A 17,176-nucleotide genomic window follows, 5' to 3' on the forward strand; every position below is an offset into this window, starting at 1 on the left:
TATGATTAATCATTTTTTTTCTTTTATAAAAAAAACTTTATTGCAAGGATCTCATGAAGATTTGTCTATCAAGGACAATCTGCAAGCAACCTAGCCTGCATTTCCTTGCCTGTCAGCCTAGGGCCGTGATGGTGAACCTATGGCACGTGTGCCACAGGTGGCACACGTAGCCATAACGGTGGGCATGTGAGCTCAGCTCTGGCGTGCACACGCACGCTGGCCAGCTGATTTTTGGGCCTTCTGGGCCCACTAGAAGTAGAGAAACAGGCTGTTTCCTGCCTCTGGAGGGCCTCAGAAGGTGGTGGGGAAGGCCCGTTTTTCTCTCTCCCCAGGCTCCAGAGCCTTGCTAGGAGCTTGGGGAGGGCAAAAACAGCCTTCCCTACCCTCCCAGAAGCCCTCCAGAGGCCAGAAACGGCCTGTTTACCAACTTCCGGTGGGACGCATGCATGTGACCCGTCCCCTACACTCCTGGCACGCAATGGCAAAAAGGTTAGCCATCACTGGCCTAGGGTTTAGTCTATCCATTAACTACAGGCAATAGGAAATTCGACATCCGTATTAGTTTCAGATAATAAATAATAAAATAATTTAAGGAATCTGCCCCCAAATGATACACATTTCAAAAGAATTAAACATGGTTATTTGCATTATTTGATTTTATATCTATAGCTGCCCATCTCAAGTGAGTCTGGGTAGCGTACATCATAAAACATTAAAATAATTTAAAAGTATAAAATATATATTGCACCAAGTAAAACTGCTACTATGGATGTTAACACAGCCAGGAAATGGGGTCCTTAACATACTCGTTCTCCAAGCCTGGACACACAATTTCACAGTTGTGTGAAGGCCAACAGGGTTGGGATCATTCTGATACCTGAAGGGAGAATCTTCCGGAGGGCTGAGAAGGCACTTCTCATGGTTTCTGCCAGATGACATTCCTTGGCTAACAGGACCTGCAACATATCCAACCTGCCTGACTGAGTTGGATGGATAGAAATGATTGGGAGAAGATGGTCCTGAAGGAACCCAGCCCCAAACCATGTAGGCTTCAAAGGTGATAATTAGTACCTTGAATTGCACTTGGAAACACACCGGTAACCAATTCTACTCGCAAAGCAGTGGTGGTGTATGTGTTGAAGGACACCCTTTACTCCCCATACAGCTGCATTCTCTACCAGTTGGGAGCTTCAGAATGCTCTTCAAGGGCAGCCCCATGTAGAGCTCATTGCGGTAGTCCAGAAGAGAAGTCATGAGGGCATGAGTGACCATGAACAAAGCCTCCCAATCCAGACACGGGCACAACAGGCACATCACCCTATGGCGTGCAAAGGCCCTCCTGGCTATGGCTGCCACCTGCTTTTCTAGCAGAAGCTGTGAGTCCAAGTGCCACCACCACTAGTGGTGGTAAAACCTTGTTACCGGAAGGCCCCAAACCACTCTATCTTATTTGGACCATTGTGCCCCATACAGACTCTTACAGCCTCCAAGCACCAAGACGACAAATCTATGGCAGCCCAGAATGGAGATCGAAAGATTGTATTTTGATACCACAAACAGAACTGAGCCCTGGGGCACCCACAAAGTAGGGACTGTGGGCTACATCTTCCCCCTCCCCCAAAATCAACTGGAACTGACCCCAGAGGAGAACCACGCCAAAACAGTGCCACTCACCAGTCCAGAAGGATGCCATAATCGATGGTATTGAAGGGTGCTGAGATATGACTTTGATTCTATGCCTCCGGAATAGGACCTCCCCATCCCACTCCCAGCAGAGGTCATCTAAGAGCACATAGATGCAGTCTCACTCCCATATCCCAGCCTGAACCCTGACTAAAAAAAGTCAAGGTTAAATCACAGCTCACTTCCATTTGAAAAACAGTGCAAGGTTTTCTCAGCAGAATCAGTAAATTCATTTTGATAATTTATGCAAAATCTTTAATGGGAAACTCAGTTTAATTACAAGTCCATATGTTGCCTACCAATCCTGCAGAAAGCAAATTTTCCCTTTCAAAAGTAAAAAAAAAAAAAAACCTAGTTGAAAAAGTTCTTGCAAAAGAATTCAAGGTACGATGGGGTCTCCGTATGTGCACTGTTCTTCAACAGCCAGATTATAGTCCGCTCCTTTCCCACCTTTATATGCACTCGTCACAATGCGCAGCCATCCTTTTTCACCCTGGAATGACAAACACAGGCACATCACAAAAGAACTGTGGCCCAACCATCGTTCTCCCCCGTAGCTTTGTTCAAAAATGCCACTTAAGCCTTGATTGTGCCTGGACTTGAGAAAAAGCTGCCAACAATACAATGGGGCAGGATCTGCCCCGCTGTTCACTTTTGACGGTGAGCTTGAATACCCAGATGAATGGGGCTCAGGGGTGAAATCCAGCAGGTTCTGGCAGGTTCTGGAGAACTGGTAGCAGAAATTTTGAGTAGTTCGGAGAACCGGCAAATACCATCTCTGGCTGGCCCCAGAGTGGGGTGGGAATGGAGATTTTGCAGTATCCTTCCCCTGCCACGCTCACCAAGCCATGCCCACAGAACCGGTATTAAAAAAAATTGGATTTCACCACTGACTGGGATCAAGAACTCGCCTCCTGGGGCCTCCCTTGCTTTTGTGATGGGATGCAGTAAGGAAGGAGATATCGGGGAAGGCGGGGTTGCATTCCAGAGGAGTAAGAGGCAACTGAGTCCAGATCTTATGGTGTGAGAGAAAGAGGATGCAGACAGTCCCTCCCTAATAGTCCACAAAGAACATTGTAGAGTCCTCAGTCTGGCAAGAATTTGTCTATAGGTGTGAAACAATAAAGAACTCTGCTTGGAAGAATCCCCATGTGCCATTCTTGGTATTGGGCCTGACCACATTGAATCTGAATTGCATAGCTCTCCATGGCCACAACACCACCAGCATGGTTGTGAGGAAATCTGGTGTCCATGAGGACAGGGACATCATTCTGAAGGTCCTCTTTAAGCAACACAGGGTTAGCTCTGGCCATCTCTCATGGTAGCTTCTTTCAGTTTCAGTGCTTAGCATAGTAATGAGGAGCCCTGAGATTTGGTTGCCACTCAAGGGATAATATTGGCCTAAAGAGACCCATCCTCTGGCTCTACAGAAGTTCCTATATTCTAGCTCAGCCCAGTAACCTTAGTTCCTCACTTTATGTTTTCCATGCTCTTTTCATCAAAAGGCACTTGTGAGATTCAGAAGAATGTCTTTGTTACTTAAGGAATCATTTAATGCAACTAACACGGAGAAGAGTCCTGCAGGATTCATCTCTCCGGTTTCATGGGCAGCCCTGGGGAATTAAAGCAGCTCTGATGTAAGGATTTTGTGGTCACAACTGCCATCTTCAGTTTTTGCACATTTATAATACACACACAGGGATGCGATTGCTCAGTGGCTAAGACGCTGAGCTTGTCGATCAGAAGGCTGGCAGTTCAGCGGTTCGAATCCCTAGTGCCGCGTAACGGAGTGAGCTCCCGTTAATTGTCCCAGTTTCTGCCAACTTAGCAGTTTGAAAGCATGTAAAAAATGCAAGTAGAAATAGGGACCACTTTGGTAGGAAGGTAACGGCGCTCCATGCGCCTTCAGTGTTTATTCATGCCGGCCACATGTCCACAGAGACGTCTTTGGACAGTGCTGGCTCTTTGGCTTAGAAAATGAGATGAGTACCGCCCCCTAGAGTCGGGAACGACTAGCACATATGTGCGAGGGGAACCTTTACCTTGATACATACACACACTCATGCTTGTGGACATCCTGCTCCTTACCTATCTATAGTCCCACTGCTGGTTTCTATGCCATTTCTCATCAAGGAGACAAAAACTGGAGTTTTAGTGAGGTACTGAGATCACACACCAGCATGCCCCGATGGAGACCAGATCAAATACTACAACTAATTTCATTTCATTTAAATTTGCTGTACTTTGACTTTCTTGGCACGTATTTAAGCATTTCCTTCTTTTGTCACATTCAGAATTACTATTTGCTGAAAACTTTTGCAGGTTTCCATAGGTGACAACCAAGGGCTTGGTATAGTTTATGAAGATTAAAAACAACCTCTGCCCTTAAAGGAAACACACCACTTTAACAACTCTCAAAGCAGTGGTGAAATGTAAAATTTGTTACTATTGGTTCCGTGGGCGTGGCTTGGTGGGGGGTAATGTGACTGGGTGGGCGTGGCCAACTTTTTTTTTTTTTTTTTTTTTGCTTTTGCTTTTAAAAGCATTTTTCCTACAACCTCCTCGGCCAAAGAGGTTGTAAAAAAAATGCTTTTAAAAGCCTCTGACGATCCCAGCTGAGTTGCCTGATCAGCAGAGGCTTTTTTTTTCTTTTAAAAGCATTTTTTTTTTTTTGGCTTTTAAAAGAAAAAAAAAAGCCTCTGACAATCAGGCAACTCAGCTGGGATCATTAGAGCCTTTTAAAAGCATTTTTTTTACAACCTCCTTGGTCGAAGAGGTTTTAGAAAAAATGCTTTTAAAAGGCTCTGACGATCCCAGCTGAGCCACGTGATCATCAGAGGCTTTTTTTTTTTTTTACTTTTAAAAGGATTTTTTTTACAACCTCTTCGGCCGAGGAGGTTTTAGAAAAAATGCTTTTAAAAGTTAAAAAAAAAGCCTCTGATGATCGTGCGGCTCAGCTGGGCGCCGGGGGGGGGGGGAGAGACAGGGATTTTTGCTACCGGTTCTCCGAACCATCCGCTGCCATTGCTACCGAATCGGGCGATCCGGTCCAAACCAGGAACATTTCACCCCTGCCTCAAAGGGTTTTTTTTCTTTAAAAGAAATATCTTGCTTCTACTTACCCACGGCTCGCCCCATGAGTTGCGGACAATCCAGTATTCAGTTCCATCTTCCACACCCCAACCGGCAACAGAGATAATGTGGTTGATGAAAGACGAAGAGTGATATTCAGTATAAATTCCTCCGGTATAGTTGTCCAGGCCTGGGGTAGCCATGATCCCACAACTGTTTAAATTACATGAAATTAAGAAGGTTAGCAAAGTAAACAAGGCTGAAATGTGTGCAGTTATCACAGAAGTGAAGAGTTTCCCAACTAGTATCCACATTTGCTGTGAACCAATCATGGATTTGAATACACCCTAGGAGAGAAATTGAACTTGTACATTTCTAGTGAGATATAAGTTCTACCTCAGCCCATTATCAGGGGACTACACAGTCCTTCACGTATATCAGTGTTTCTCAACCTTGGCCTCTGGACGATGTGTGGACTTCAATTCCCAGAATTCCCCAGCCAGCAGAGTTGAAGTCCACACATCGTCCAGCGACCAAATGTTTCTTGAGAAACACTGACATATATAGTCCATGAACTCCCTCAAAGTCCTAATGCTGTTTGGGGGGGGGGAGAGAGAGAGAGAAAATAAGCCAAATTCCTACCCCTCCAAGCCCCCACTAAACACTAATTCCAGACTCCACCTTTAGGGAGATAAATAAATAAAATAATGGGGGAAGGGGGGATTTTTCCAGCTGGTGGCAGAGGAATTCTGGGAGTTGAAGTCCACACATCTTTTTTTTTTTTTAATTTGATTTATATGCCGCCCTTCTCTGGAGACTCAGGGCGGCTTACAATGCGTTAAGCAATAGCCTTCATACTTTTGTATATTTATACAAAGTCAGCTTATTGCCCCCACAAACTGGGTCCTCAATTTCCCTACCTTAGAAAGGATGGAAGGCTGAGTCAACCTTGAGCCTGGTGAGATTCGAACTTCCACCAGGCCCTTCTTAAAGTTGCTGAGGGTGGGAAACGTGGTTTTAAACAATTTCTTCTCCTCCAGTGAACCAATATTGCTATCCACACCTACATACTTCAATCACATCACTTCAACTTGCCACATTCTGAACCTATGTTCCCTCCCGTACCTGATAGGTCCATTTGCATAGATTTCCGCCATCATTTTCTCTCGGCCACTCACAGATCCATAATCTCCCACTTTCCAGAGGCTGTAATTTTTTATCACGTGGCATTCCCCGAAGGTGGTACACGTTCCGCATTGGTTAAATTTCTTGCAGTCTTCAAAAATAATTGGACAAGATAAATGGAAACAGCAGTTAATTTTCCCAGATAGCCTATTACAGGTCCTCGAATTATGACCACAATTGAGGCCAAAATTTCAGTTGCTAAGGAAGACAGCTATTAAGTGAATTTTGCCCATTTTATGACCTTTCTTGCTACAGTTGTTAAGTGAATCACTGCAGTTGTTAAGTTTGTAACACGATTGTTAAGTGAATATGGCTTCCTCGTTGACTTTGCTTGTCAAAGGATCACTTGTCAAATGACTCTGGGACACTGCAATAGTAACAGCAATAGCACTTAGTCTTATATACCGCTTCACAGTGCTTTTACATCCCTCTCTAAGCAGTTTACAGTGTCAGCATTTTGCCCCCAACAATCTGGGTCCTCATTTTACCCGCCTCGGAAGGATGGAAGGCTGAGTCAACCTTGGGCCTGGTGAGATTTGAACTGCCAAATTGCAGGCAGCCAGCAGGCAGCAGAAGTAGCCTGCAGTACTGCACTCTGACCACTGCACCACTGTGGCTCTTAGGACATGCCAGTTGCCAAGCATCTGAATTCTGATCACAAGGCCATGAGATGCTGCAATAGTTGTTAAGTGTAAAAACCAGGCAGAAGTAATTTCTTTCTGTGCCGTTGTAACTTTGAACAATCACTAAACAAATAGTTGTAAGTCAAGGACTACCTGCATTTATCTGCCATCTCAAATTACGAAATGAAGGTTCCTTGCAGGGCACCTGGGGAAATGCCTCATTGGTTTGCTTGCATTATTCTTATTCCACTTCCCATATATTTCCACTGAATAATGAAATGTGGGAATTTTAAAACAAAATACAAAACTGGCAAGCATAAAATGATATTTTAAACAAATCAATTTCTTCCCAATTTTTTTTTAAAAGGTTTGTGTCATAAAATAATTTTCAAAATAAAACCGTCATCAAAATTCTTTCCAAAAGAGGAGAAATAGAAACCTGCTTCACACTCCGTGGGAAGAGAGCTCCACAACAGGGAAGTTGTGGGAGAGAAGATCCTATGATCCACTGATTGGACTTTAGGCAACGGTGGAAAAGAGAGCGAGACTTTCAATGCAAATCTGAAGGCCTAGGCACATTTTGCTAAACGAGGCTAATATGGATTAGAGTCCTTTTTTTTAGTGCAAACTGTGAATTAAAAAATTATGAATGCATCTTATCTCAGCAATAAAAGAATTCTTGGTTTAAAGCTGGCTGCTCTCCTTTTAGCCACAATCAAATATCTGTAATTTGGAAGTAACACATTTATAAAGGCAATTATAAATTTTTAATGAAAGAATTATCAAAACTTTTAGATGTAACTAGACAATCTGTGACCCATTGGATCATCATTTCAAAGATATTTCCTTACCTAAAGAGAGAAACACAATAACCTGGGACGGTCAAAAAACAGCAGTGGGAGCAAAAGCAACTGAATTCATTCTAAATTCATTATGAAGCAGCTCAACATATGTTCAATGTTTTATGTGCTTGAAGGCCAATTTTGTGATCAGCCTGGCTACATTTGATGGATGCAAACTAGTTCCAAGCAATCTGAAAGGGGTTTGTTTAAATAACATGGGTATTTGGGAGCTAACAGCCTGTGGGGCTCAACCTTTGTGGCTCTATTACCAAAGCTGCTCAATTTCCTTTTCCAACATCAATAGTATACAGTTAATTTTTTTCAATGCCTTTTAACACTGCTGCCTTAATGTGTTGGGTGGGTAGGGAGGACAAAAGTTGCACTCCAAGATGTTGGCAGACTATCTTGTCGGATAAAACATTGTGAAATTTACAACTTTTGCCAAATTGGCAAAAATTGGGGTGATCGTTATTACCATTCCTTAGAAGTTACAATCACAGGCTCATGTCATTAAGTGAGGCATGTAAGCTAATAAATGTTTGCAGCCATTGCAAGGCCAATACGAATGGTGGATGGTTGAAATTCCCTTCCCTTTTTTGGAGCCCACCTCATACACACTTTGGTGCTCTGATCATACACACACCTTGGTCTTTAGCTTGATAATTGTTGCATGTTTCATCCGGGATGCCGTGTTCATGAGCATATTGCCACACGCCACTGTCGTCCCCTCCTTCACAAGATCCAGCATTGGCACAGTCAATCACATTTTGAACAGAGAGATACGCTGAGGGCCAGGCACCTTTCTTCTTGATATTTATGCGATCTAAGAGAGAGAAACAGACTTTGAAAGTAACAAAGCTGCAACCCTTCAAAACCACAGACTGAGGAATAACTGAATTTTGTGAAGATTTGAATAATACACAGGGGGTGGAGGGGTTCAAGTTTTATAAAATGTGACTTTGATTTGGATTATATCTTGTGGAAGTCCCGGGGGGGAGGGGAGGGTTAGGGGGGGTTAGGGGGATTAGGGAGGGTTGGGGGGGGAAATGGGGGTGAAAATGTATTTGTAAAACTTTTTCAATAAAAAAAAAACACAGACTGAGTTCCCACAACTTGCTAAGGTAAAATATTTTTCTTTGAGATCCTTAGTGATCTCTGAGCTTGGCTGTTTTCTTGCAAATGTTTTATTACCCAACTAGGTAACATCATCGGTGCATATTTTTCTTTGATTTGACTGTGGCTTGGTGTGTTTTCTGAATTCAGCCGTGGTTTGTGGTTTCCTAGGTCAGGCTAACCCAGACCACTTTTATTGTGATTTATTCGCAATCTATAATACAGCAAGCCATGACTTAATTCAAACCTAACCATGAAGTACAGATTGTCCAGGTCTGATTTATGTGATATCCTTTCTCTGGAGTAGGGTGGGAATGGGGATTTTGCAGTATCCTTCCCCTGGAGTGGGGTGGGAATGGGGATTTTGCAGTATCCTTCCCCTGGAGTGGGGTGGGAATGGAGATTTTGCAGTATCCTTCCCCTGGAGTGGGGTGGGAATGGAGATTTTGCAGGATCCTTCCACACCCACCAAGCCGCACCACGCCCACCAGGCCACGCTCACAGAACCGGTAGGGAAAAATTTTGAATTTCACCCCTGAAGTATTCCCTACCTGCTAGAGCACTCGTGCTGCCGTGAGCCCAGCAGGATCCGCAGTATTGGGGGATGTGTTGGTTTCGCGTGGTGCTCGCATAATTGACTCCATCTCTGCTTCTCCAATCCCAGCTCTTGGGCAGCTTAGAGATATCCAAATATTCGTGCGGTCGAGGATAGGTTCTTTTGGGGGGGGGGGAGAATAATAAGGAAAGTTAACTTTCTGTGAGCAAAGGCAAGAGGGTTATTTCTCAGTGCTTGCTCTATTTATAACCAAGTCTATCCTAGTCTGAACAGCCTATATCCGTGATGGCGAACCTATGGCACGCGTGCCACAGGTGGCACACAGAGCCATATCTGTGGGCACGCAAGCGTTGCCCTAGCTCAGCTCCAGCACACAATGGCCTGTTGATTTTTGGGCCTTCCAGGCCCACCCGAAGTCAGGAAACAGGCCGTTTCTGGCCTCCAGAGGGCCTCGGGTGAGGAGGCTGTTTTCACCCTCCCCAGGCTCCAAGAAAGCCTCTGGAGCCTGGGGAGGGTGTAAAACAGGCCTACTGGGCCCACCAGTAACCTTTTTGCCGTCGTGTGTCAAAAGCGGCGGGAGTGCAGGGGGTCGCGTGTGTGTGTGTGTGGTGCATTGAATTATGGGTGTGGGCACACGTGTGCGCAACCCGTCCCGTGCATTCCCCCCGCTTTTGGCATGTGATGGCAAAAAGGCTAGCCATCGCGGGCCTATATAATTCCCACTTCATTTGATTCACTGAGAGTTTGTGAAATAACTCAGGCAGACAGGAAGTGACTTTTATCACGAGATGCCTTTCTTCCTCAGGATTCTGATGACCTCAACTACTTTTTTTTTTTTTTAATTTGATTTATATGCCGCTCTTCTCCGGAGACTCAGGGCGGTTTACAGTGCGTTAAGCAATAGCCTTCATACTTTTGTATATTTTTTATACAAAGTCAGCTTATTGCCCCTACAAACTGGGTCCTCAATTTACCTACCTTAGAAAGGATGGAAGGCTGAGTCAACCTTGAGCCTGGCGAGATTCGATCTTACTTTAATTGCAGACAGCTGGTGTTAAATTACAGTGCTCTGTCTGTTGAGCTCTCCAGGCTCTTTACCTTAGGCAGGGAGGAAGTGACTTTTATCACGAGATGCCTTTCGTCCTCAGGATTCTGATGACCTCAACTACTTTCTAAAGTTCTCAGATGAACTTTGTGCTCCTGCCTGTTTTGCAAAACTCCAGAAGGGGGAGGGGAGCATCTCGGGACAGGCACAATGTTAGCATATCAACATTTGCAAAGGGATAGAAACGGGAGGGGTCGCCTTCCCAACTGGCCCACTCCATGTTTTGAATTATATGACCCATATAATACCCAGCAGCCATGCTGGCTGAGAAAGATAGGTAATCTAGTTTATTATCCAGAGGAGGAGAACAAGGTCACACAATCAAAATTCAGATGCTTTGGCAACTGTCTTCTATTTATGTATAAACAAGCTGTAATTGCATTGTGTGTCATCAACAGTGTGCAACCCAGAAGGACCAACGACGGGCAAATCTATGTTTTATGGAAAAAAGCAGAACCCCAAGGAGACCAAGCCTGCTTGATAGGCCCAGGGAACTTGGCAGATCTTCGAGAAGGATGTCCTCTTTTGAGAAAGCTAATGTAGGAAATTCTAGGGTAGTGTTTCTCAACCTTGGAAGCTTGAAGATGGGTGGACTTCAACTCCCAGAATCCCCCAGCCAGCAGCGCTGGCTGGGGGATTCTGGGAGTTGAAGTCCACCCATCTTCAAACTTCCAAGGTTGAGAAACACTGTAATCTAGGGTGTGCCTGATTTGCATTCTGATGATTCCCATGAATTAGCAGTTTCTTAGATATCCCACTTCTCTATTTCTGTTCTCCTGAATTATTACAGATAGTCCTCGACTTATTCATTTAGTGACTGAAGTTACAACGGAACTTAAAAACATGACCGATGACTGTTTTTCACAGTTATGACCATTGCAGCATCCCCATGGTCACACAATCAAAATTCAGATGCTTGGCAACTGTCTCCTATTTATGACGGTTGCAGGATCCTGGGGTCATGTGATCCCGTTGTGATCTTTCGACAAGCAAACTCAGTGGGGAAGAAGCCAGATTCACATCACAACTAGGTTACTAACTTTAACCATTCCAGTGATTTACCTAGCAACCGGATCAAGAGAGGTCGTAAAACGTGGCAAAACTCACTTAACTCTCCTTTTCCAACAGATATTTTGGGCTCTATTCTGGTCATAAATTGAGGACTATCTGTACTGTAAAGAGAATTAAATGCTGAACACCATCATCAACAAATGACAAAACGATGTAACCTGGTATTACTCTGTGGAATTGGGATCGTAGAAACACCCAGGAGCATAGAAGAGTTCAGAGGCAGATGCATAAATAAATGTCTTAAACGTATTTATTCATATGATAAAGCATATTAACTATGTACAACAGAGATGAAGTCTCATGAGGAACAAACATGAAGAGAGAGAGATGGAGAGAGCATGGTGGAAAAGGTTGGAGGGGGTTTTATACTCAGGGTAAGCCCCTCCTTTCCACATAGGGGTGGAGACACTCTCTGCCTCCACTGGTGTCTATATGACACATGTGCCAATGGCTTGCAAATACTTGACATACTCCATGCCTGAAGATCAGATGCTAGTCTAAAATCTCAGAGTCTTTTCTATCTCCTGCTTAGGCTGACTATCCTCCTGTCCTTATTCAAGAGACAGATGGACCCTGCGAAAACCTTCTGTCTGGGGTATCTCCATTAGGTTGACTTCAGCAGTTTCCAGACCACGAATGAGAGTCAGCACACCTATTGAAGTAGCTTTTCCTTCCATATTTAGCCATCAACCAAGGGCTCAGCCTCAAGATATATACAGTTATTCCCTATTAGCTGGAGGAAAGTAAGGCGACGACACTGATCTGGAACAAGGGGCAAGAGAACCAATTTCAGGCTGGATAGGGGTTTTTTTCCCCCTGACAGCAAGGATTGGTTGAGAGAACTATAAACTGGAGGTGGAGATGTTGGAAATGTCACCAGTTGCCAGGTTCATATTATCATATGTGGTGGACATGCTCAGAAGCTAAATGTCAAGTTTCCGAAAGATGCCCTAATTAATTCATGAGCCATGATCCAAACTTCAAAGGAAATATAGTGATTTATTAGGAGCAACATTTCGGCAATACTCGGATGCAGTCAGGACTGATCCCACGTAGATTTACGTTCCCCTATGACCCTGTCTCTCCCCTCCCCCCTGGCCATGTCATAAATCACATTCTCCAATTAACCACTTTGGCTGGCTGTGAAACCTAACACCCTCCTTCTGATTGTGGTCAGAAAAATGTATGGAATTCACTTCAGTTCTCCCTCCCTCCTGCTCATGGCAACTTGAAAGCTTTGCAAGTTGACACTAAAAACTATTGGAATAAAATTAAGATATGGCTGGAAGAAATGATACAACAACATATTGATTTAAAACCAGAGCTGTTCCTACTGGGTATCCTCCCAGAAAAAATTAGCAAAGAAAATATCTATTTGATTATACATGTAATAACAGCTGCAAGGATTGTTTATGCACATAATTGGAAAGCAGAGAAAATACCTTTGGAAGGAGAATTTTAAAAAATTTAGATTGTGCAGAAATGAATAGATTAACTTTGATGATTAAAGAAAAAGAGGATTCAGAATACTTTAAGATATGGAATCAATTTTACCATTGCTTGGAAAAGAGATACAAATAAGTAAATCAATAGTTATGTATAAAAATGCTATAATTAGAATATTGTTAGTGAAGAATTGTTGTAATGGACTTGGAGAGAATGAAGATAGATGAAACAACAAAAAGAAGAAGTTTTGGAGACAACACCGAGATGTCACATGGAAGGAATGACTGATCTATTAAATGTTTGTTTGCCTAAAAAATAAAAAACTTTAAAAAAAAACCTGGAGGTGGAGAGACGCCCTTAGTAAACTTCACAATTGTAAAGTTTATAACTGCTATTTTATACTTCAACTTCAGGATTCCTCAGCTGCCTGGTGAATTTCCCCAATACTGGTTGTGAAATTCTGGGAGTCATTGTCTTGAAGTTTGCCCAGATGGAAAAAAAAAAGTAGATATGGGTCAGAGCTGGATGGATGCCCAGGTTGAAAAAACTGATCTACACTGATCAACACAGGGAGTCCATGTTTTCAGGCAGAACATTTCCCCAATTCTGAGGATTGGGGAAATAATTCGAAATTCAATCTCTTTACACATTTTTTATTTTTTTTAATATGCAGTGCGTTGTACTTTGCTGCCGAGCTAGTCTTAACCAGAGGCAAAATGCCCATTTCTGCTCATAACCGATGCCTATCTCTTTCCCACGTGTATAAATAGATTTATTTTAAATCACAGTTGTTTGCCAAGAAACTCAGAAAGTTGTACACCAGATTACATTTTTTAGGTAAAGTTGGAGACCCAAAGGTTGCACAAACCCGGCTAGGCAATTTCAGGGGCAAACAAGGAGGCGTGAACCCGGGTTGAACCCGGGCCACCTTCCAGGTTAAGACCACCGCTCCGAGAAAACAAGCCTTGTTGAACCGCCGCCGGCGGATCGTCCGATGAGCCCAAGCAGCGGCTGCAGCCGACATCCCCCCCCCCTCCGCCTCCATCTGCACCCCGGGGACATCCAGAGCCCGAAAAGCGAGGGAGGATAAAAAGCTTATTATGGATTTGCCCCAAGTCCGTTGCGCGGAGATCTCTCCTCTCTCCCTCCAGCCGCTGCTGCGGGATCGGGCCCCCTCCCCTCCCCCCCCCCAAAAAAGCTGGGGGACTGGCGAGAGGATGGCCGGCCAGGTCGGTCGGTCTACTTGCTCAGCACCCCCTCCAACATTGGAAGCTTTTTAAGAAGAGATTGGACAGCCCTTGGTCTGCAATGGTCTAGGGTTGGTTACAAGTAACAGTCACAGAGTTGGAAGGGACCTTGGAGGTCATCTAGTCCAACCCCCTGCTCACGCAGGAACCTATACTGCGGGATTCGAACCGCCGACGTTTCTGATCCACAAGCTCAGCGTCTTAGCCGCTGAGCCACCTAGCCAGGCTAGGGTAGCCCGCCCGCGCTGGGGGTTGGACTAGAAGACCTCCAAGGTCCCTTCCAGCTCTATTCTATTCCTATTCTATGCTCTGCTCTGCTATTTCTACTCTAACCTTTGCCTAAAATCCTCCAGCCGTGCCAGATCACCGTCCCGCTGCCACGCCGGCTGGGAATTCGGCGTTTTGTGGTTCTAAATCTAACGCATTTCCTTGGCTCCGATGACTGAGGAAAGGCTACTTCCCGGCTCTCGCCTCCCTGGAGCTTCTTGGACCTTTGACAATGCCAGAAAAAGCCCTTCCGAGCGGCTCAGCCGAGCTTCCCCCCCCCTCCCCCAGCCACCTCCACCCCGGGACATCCGATGAGCCGATCTCCGCCCGCCTATCCCGCCGACGCATCCCTCGTCCCAACTGGAGCGATCGGATGGGGCGCCGCCGCTTTTACCGGACGCCGGGGAGGTTGCGCGGAAGCGGCTTGTAGCAGCTCTGCCCTTCGTGGAAGTAGAGGCCGGCGGCGTCCGCGGAGGCCACCAGCAGCCCCGGCAGGAGCCAGAGGGCGAGCGAGGACAGGTCGCGCCCAGCCATGACGATCAGCGGCTCAGCTGGCCGTCGCCGGGAAAGGAGCCGGGCGGGACTGGGCTCCTTTGTCCGGAGAGCTGAAGGGCTGCACCCAGCAGTGGCGCAGAGGGGGAGCGCGGTCGCCAAAGGCCCGGGGAGGCGGCGACGTCATGGGGGTGGGGGTGGGGGTGGGGGGACGACGAAGGGAGCAGCCGCCCCGCCTTGGCTTGCTGCAGGTGGGTTGACGGGTTTGGCCGGGATTGCGAGAGCGGGAAGCGGTTGCGAAAGAGGAGACAATCAGGCGGCTCCTCGTGACTCGAGACTCGCCGGCGAGCTCTGGGCAGCCGCGGATCGCAGCCAAGAGGAAGGCAGAACCGTCCCATTTGGGCTCGATGGGGCCGGTGGGTGGGGGTGTGTGTGCTGTGGGTCTGCTGTTGAGGCAAGCCCTCGATTTACAACGGTTGATTTAGTGACCGTTGGAGGTGACAACGGCACTGAAAAAAGTGACTTGGGACCGTTTCTCACACTTACGACCGTTGCAGCATTTCCCACACACACCCCCACGGTCACGTGATTTACATTGGCAAGCCTCTCTTTTTTTTAATTTGATTTATATGCCGCCCTTCTCCGGAGACTCAGGGCAGCTTATCATGCACTAAGCAATAACCTTCATTCTTTTGTATATTTATACAAAGTCAGCTTATCGCCCCCACAAACTGGGTCCTCAATTTACCTACCTTAGAAAGGATGGAAGGCTGAGTCAACCTTGAGCCTTGGCGAGATTCGAACCTGCAGTAATTGCAGGCATCTGGTCTTAATAACCAGCTTAATAACAGGGTGCCTTAGACCACTGTACTACCAAGGCTCTCTGTGGTCATGGGATCAAAATGTGGACGCTGGGCAACTGGCTCATATTTATGACCGTTTGCAGTGTCCTGGGGTCGTGGGACCATCTTTTGTGACATTCGGACCAACGGAAGTCCGCGAGGAAGCCAGATTCACTTAACAACCGGGGATTACTAATTGAGCAACTGCAGTGATTCACTTAACAGATGTGGGGAGAAAAGTCGTAAAATGGGGCGAAGCTCACTTGACAGATTTCTCACTTAGTGGCATAAATTCTGGGCTCCGTTGTGGTCACAAGTTGAGGACTAGCTATATTTCAGAGCGCTGCTGGCGTTTACTTGACCTCCCCACCTGGCTTGGGGAAGGCGACTCGAAGGAAGAGCTGAAGCAGATCGTCGTAGCCGTGGCCCCAGGCTGGAATTCTTGGTTAGCCTCCTGCAGGCTACAGGATAGGCCAGTGGTTCGCAAACCTGAATAAATTATTCAAAATTGTATAAAAGTGTTTTTTTCTTTAGGGACGGATGCACAAACCTTTCACCTATCGTAACAGGGACATTTTAAAAATATTAAAACTCTGTGGCAGCCCAGTTCCTGTAATCGTTCTTCATATGTTTTAGTCTCCAATCCCCTAATCATCCTGGTTGCTCTCCTCTGCACTTTTTCTAGAGTCTCAACATCTTTTTTATAGTGTGGTGACCAAAACTGGATGCAGTAGTCTATGTGTGGTCTTACTAAGGCTTTATAGAGTGGTATTAGTACCTCACTTGATCTTGATTGTATCCCTCTGTTAATGCAGTTTAGGATTGCATTGGTTCTTTTGGCTACCGCTGCACACTGCTGGCTCATATTTAGCTGGTTGCCCACTAAGACTCCAAGATCCCTCTCACAGTCACTGCTAGTAAGCCTAGTTTCCCCCAGTTTATATGTGTGCTTTTGGTTTTTCTTACCTAAGTGTAAGATTTACTTTTCTCTACATTGAATTTCATTTTGTTAGATAGGGCCCAGAATTCAAGTCTGTCAAGATCCTTCTGTATCTTGAGCCTATTTCTGGAGAGTTGGCTATTCCTGCCAGCTTAGTATCATCTGCAAATATGGTGAGTTCCCCTTCTATTCCCTCATCTAGGTCGTTTATGAAGATATTGAAGAGTCCTGGGCCTAAAACTGATTCTGATCCTTAGGTTTTTATTATTTATTATTTTAATCTGGTTTTAGTGGGTTTTTATTATTGTATGTTTTTAATTCTGTGTTCGCTGCCCTGAGTCCTTCGGGAGAAGGGCGGCATATAAATTCTGTAAAATAAATTAAATAAATAAATAAATAAAATAAAAATGGAACCTTGTGGTACCCCACTGCTTACTTCCCTCCATGTAGACTTAGACCCATTAAGGACTACGTGTTGAGTACGGTTTGTCAGCCAGTTGCTAATCCATCTGGTGGTGATGCTATCTATCCCACTATTAGCATTCACTACATGAATGGTTGTAAATCAAGGACTACCTATATAGATAGTTTGCCTCTCTGGTTCTGCTGAACTGCCAAAAAATGTTTGACAAAATCTGTTCTGCATAAATGAGCTTAGCCTGTTCATAAAATAGTCCTTGATTTATGAAAAT

At 45.2% G+C, this 17,176-nt stretch overlaps 1 protein-coding gene across 2 annotated transcripts in view; it reads right to left on the minus strand.

The window, feature by feature from the left end:
* LOC139315458 (cathepsin Z-like) overlaps positions 1–14,865 on the minus strand; it is a 19,467-nt gene extending 4,602 nt beyond the window's left edge. Inside the window, exons 1-6 of one of the 2 annotated variants that reach the window (XR_011600282.1) lie at positions 14,605–14,865; positions 9,070–9,233; positions 8,049–8,228; positions 5,881–6,031; positions 4,806–4,968; positions 1,675–2,176 (exon numbers count right to left, since the gene is read on the minus strand). Coding sequence is in view for 1 of the 2 variants with exons in the window: in XM_070941774.1 (XP_070797875.1) it covers positions 2,063–2,176; positions 4,806–4,968; positions 5,881–6,031; positions 8,049–8,228; positions 9,070–9,233; positions 14,605–14,744 (912 nt within the window). In the remaining variant the exon portion in view is untranslated. Of the gene's footprint in view, positions 1–588; positions 2,177–4,805; positions 4,969–5,880; positions 6,032–8,048; positions 8,229–9,069; positions 9,234–14,604 lie in introns of those variants that run through there. The other variant, XM_070941774.1, reaches the window with a different exon arrangement.
* Between the last annotated feature and the right edge of the window lie 2,311 nt (positions 14,866–17,176).

Source organism: Pituophis catenifer, unplaced genomic scaffold (genome assembly GCF_029215685.1).
Source record: "Pituophis catenifer annectens isolate HBS135680 unplaced genomic scaffold, rPitCat1.0.hap2 SCAF_3, whole genome shotgun sequence".
NCBI lineage: Eukaryota > Metazoa > Chordata > Lepidosauria > Squamata > Colubridae > Pituophis > Pituophis catenifer.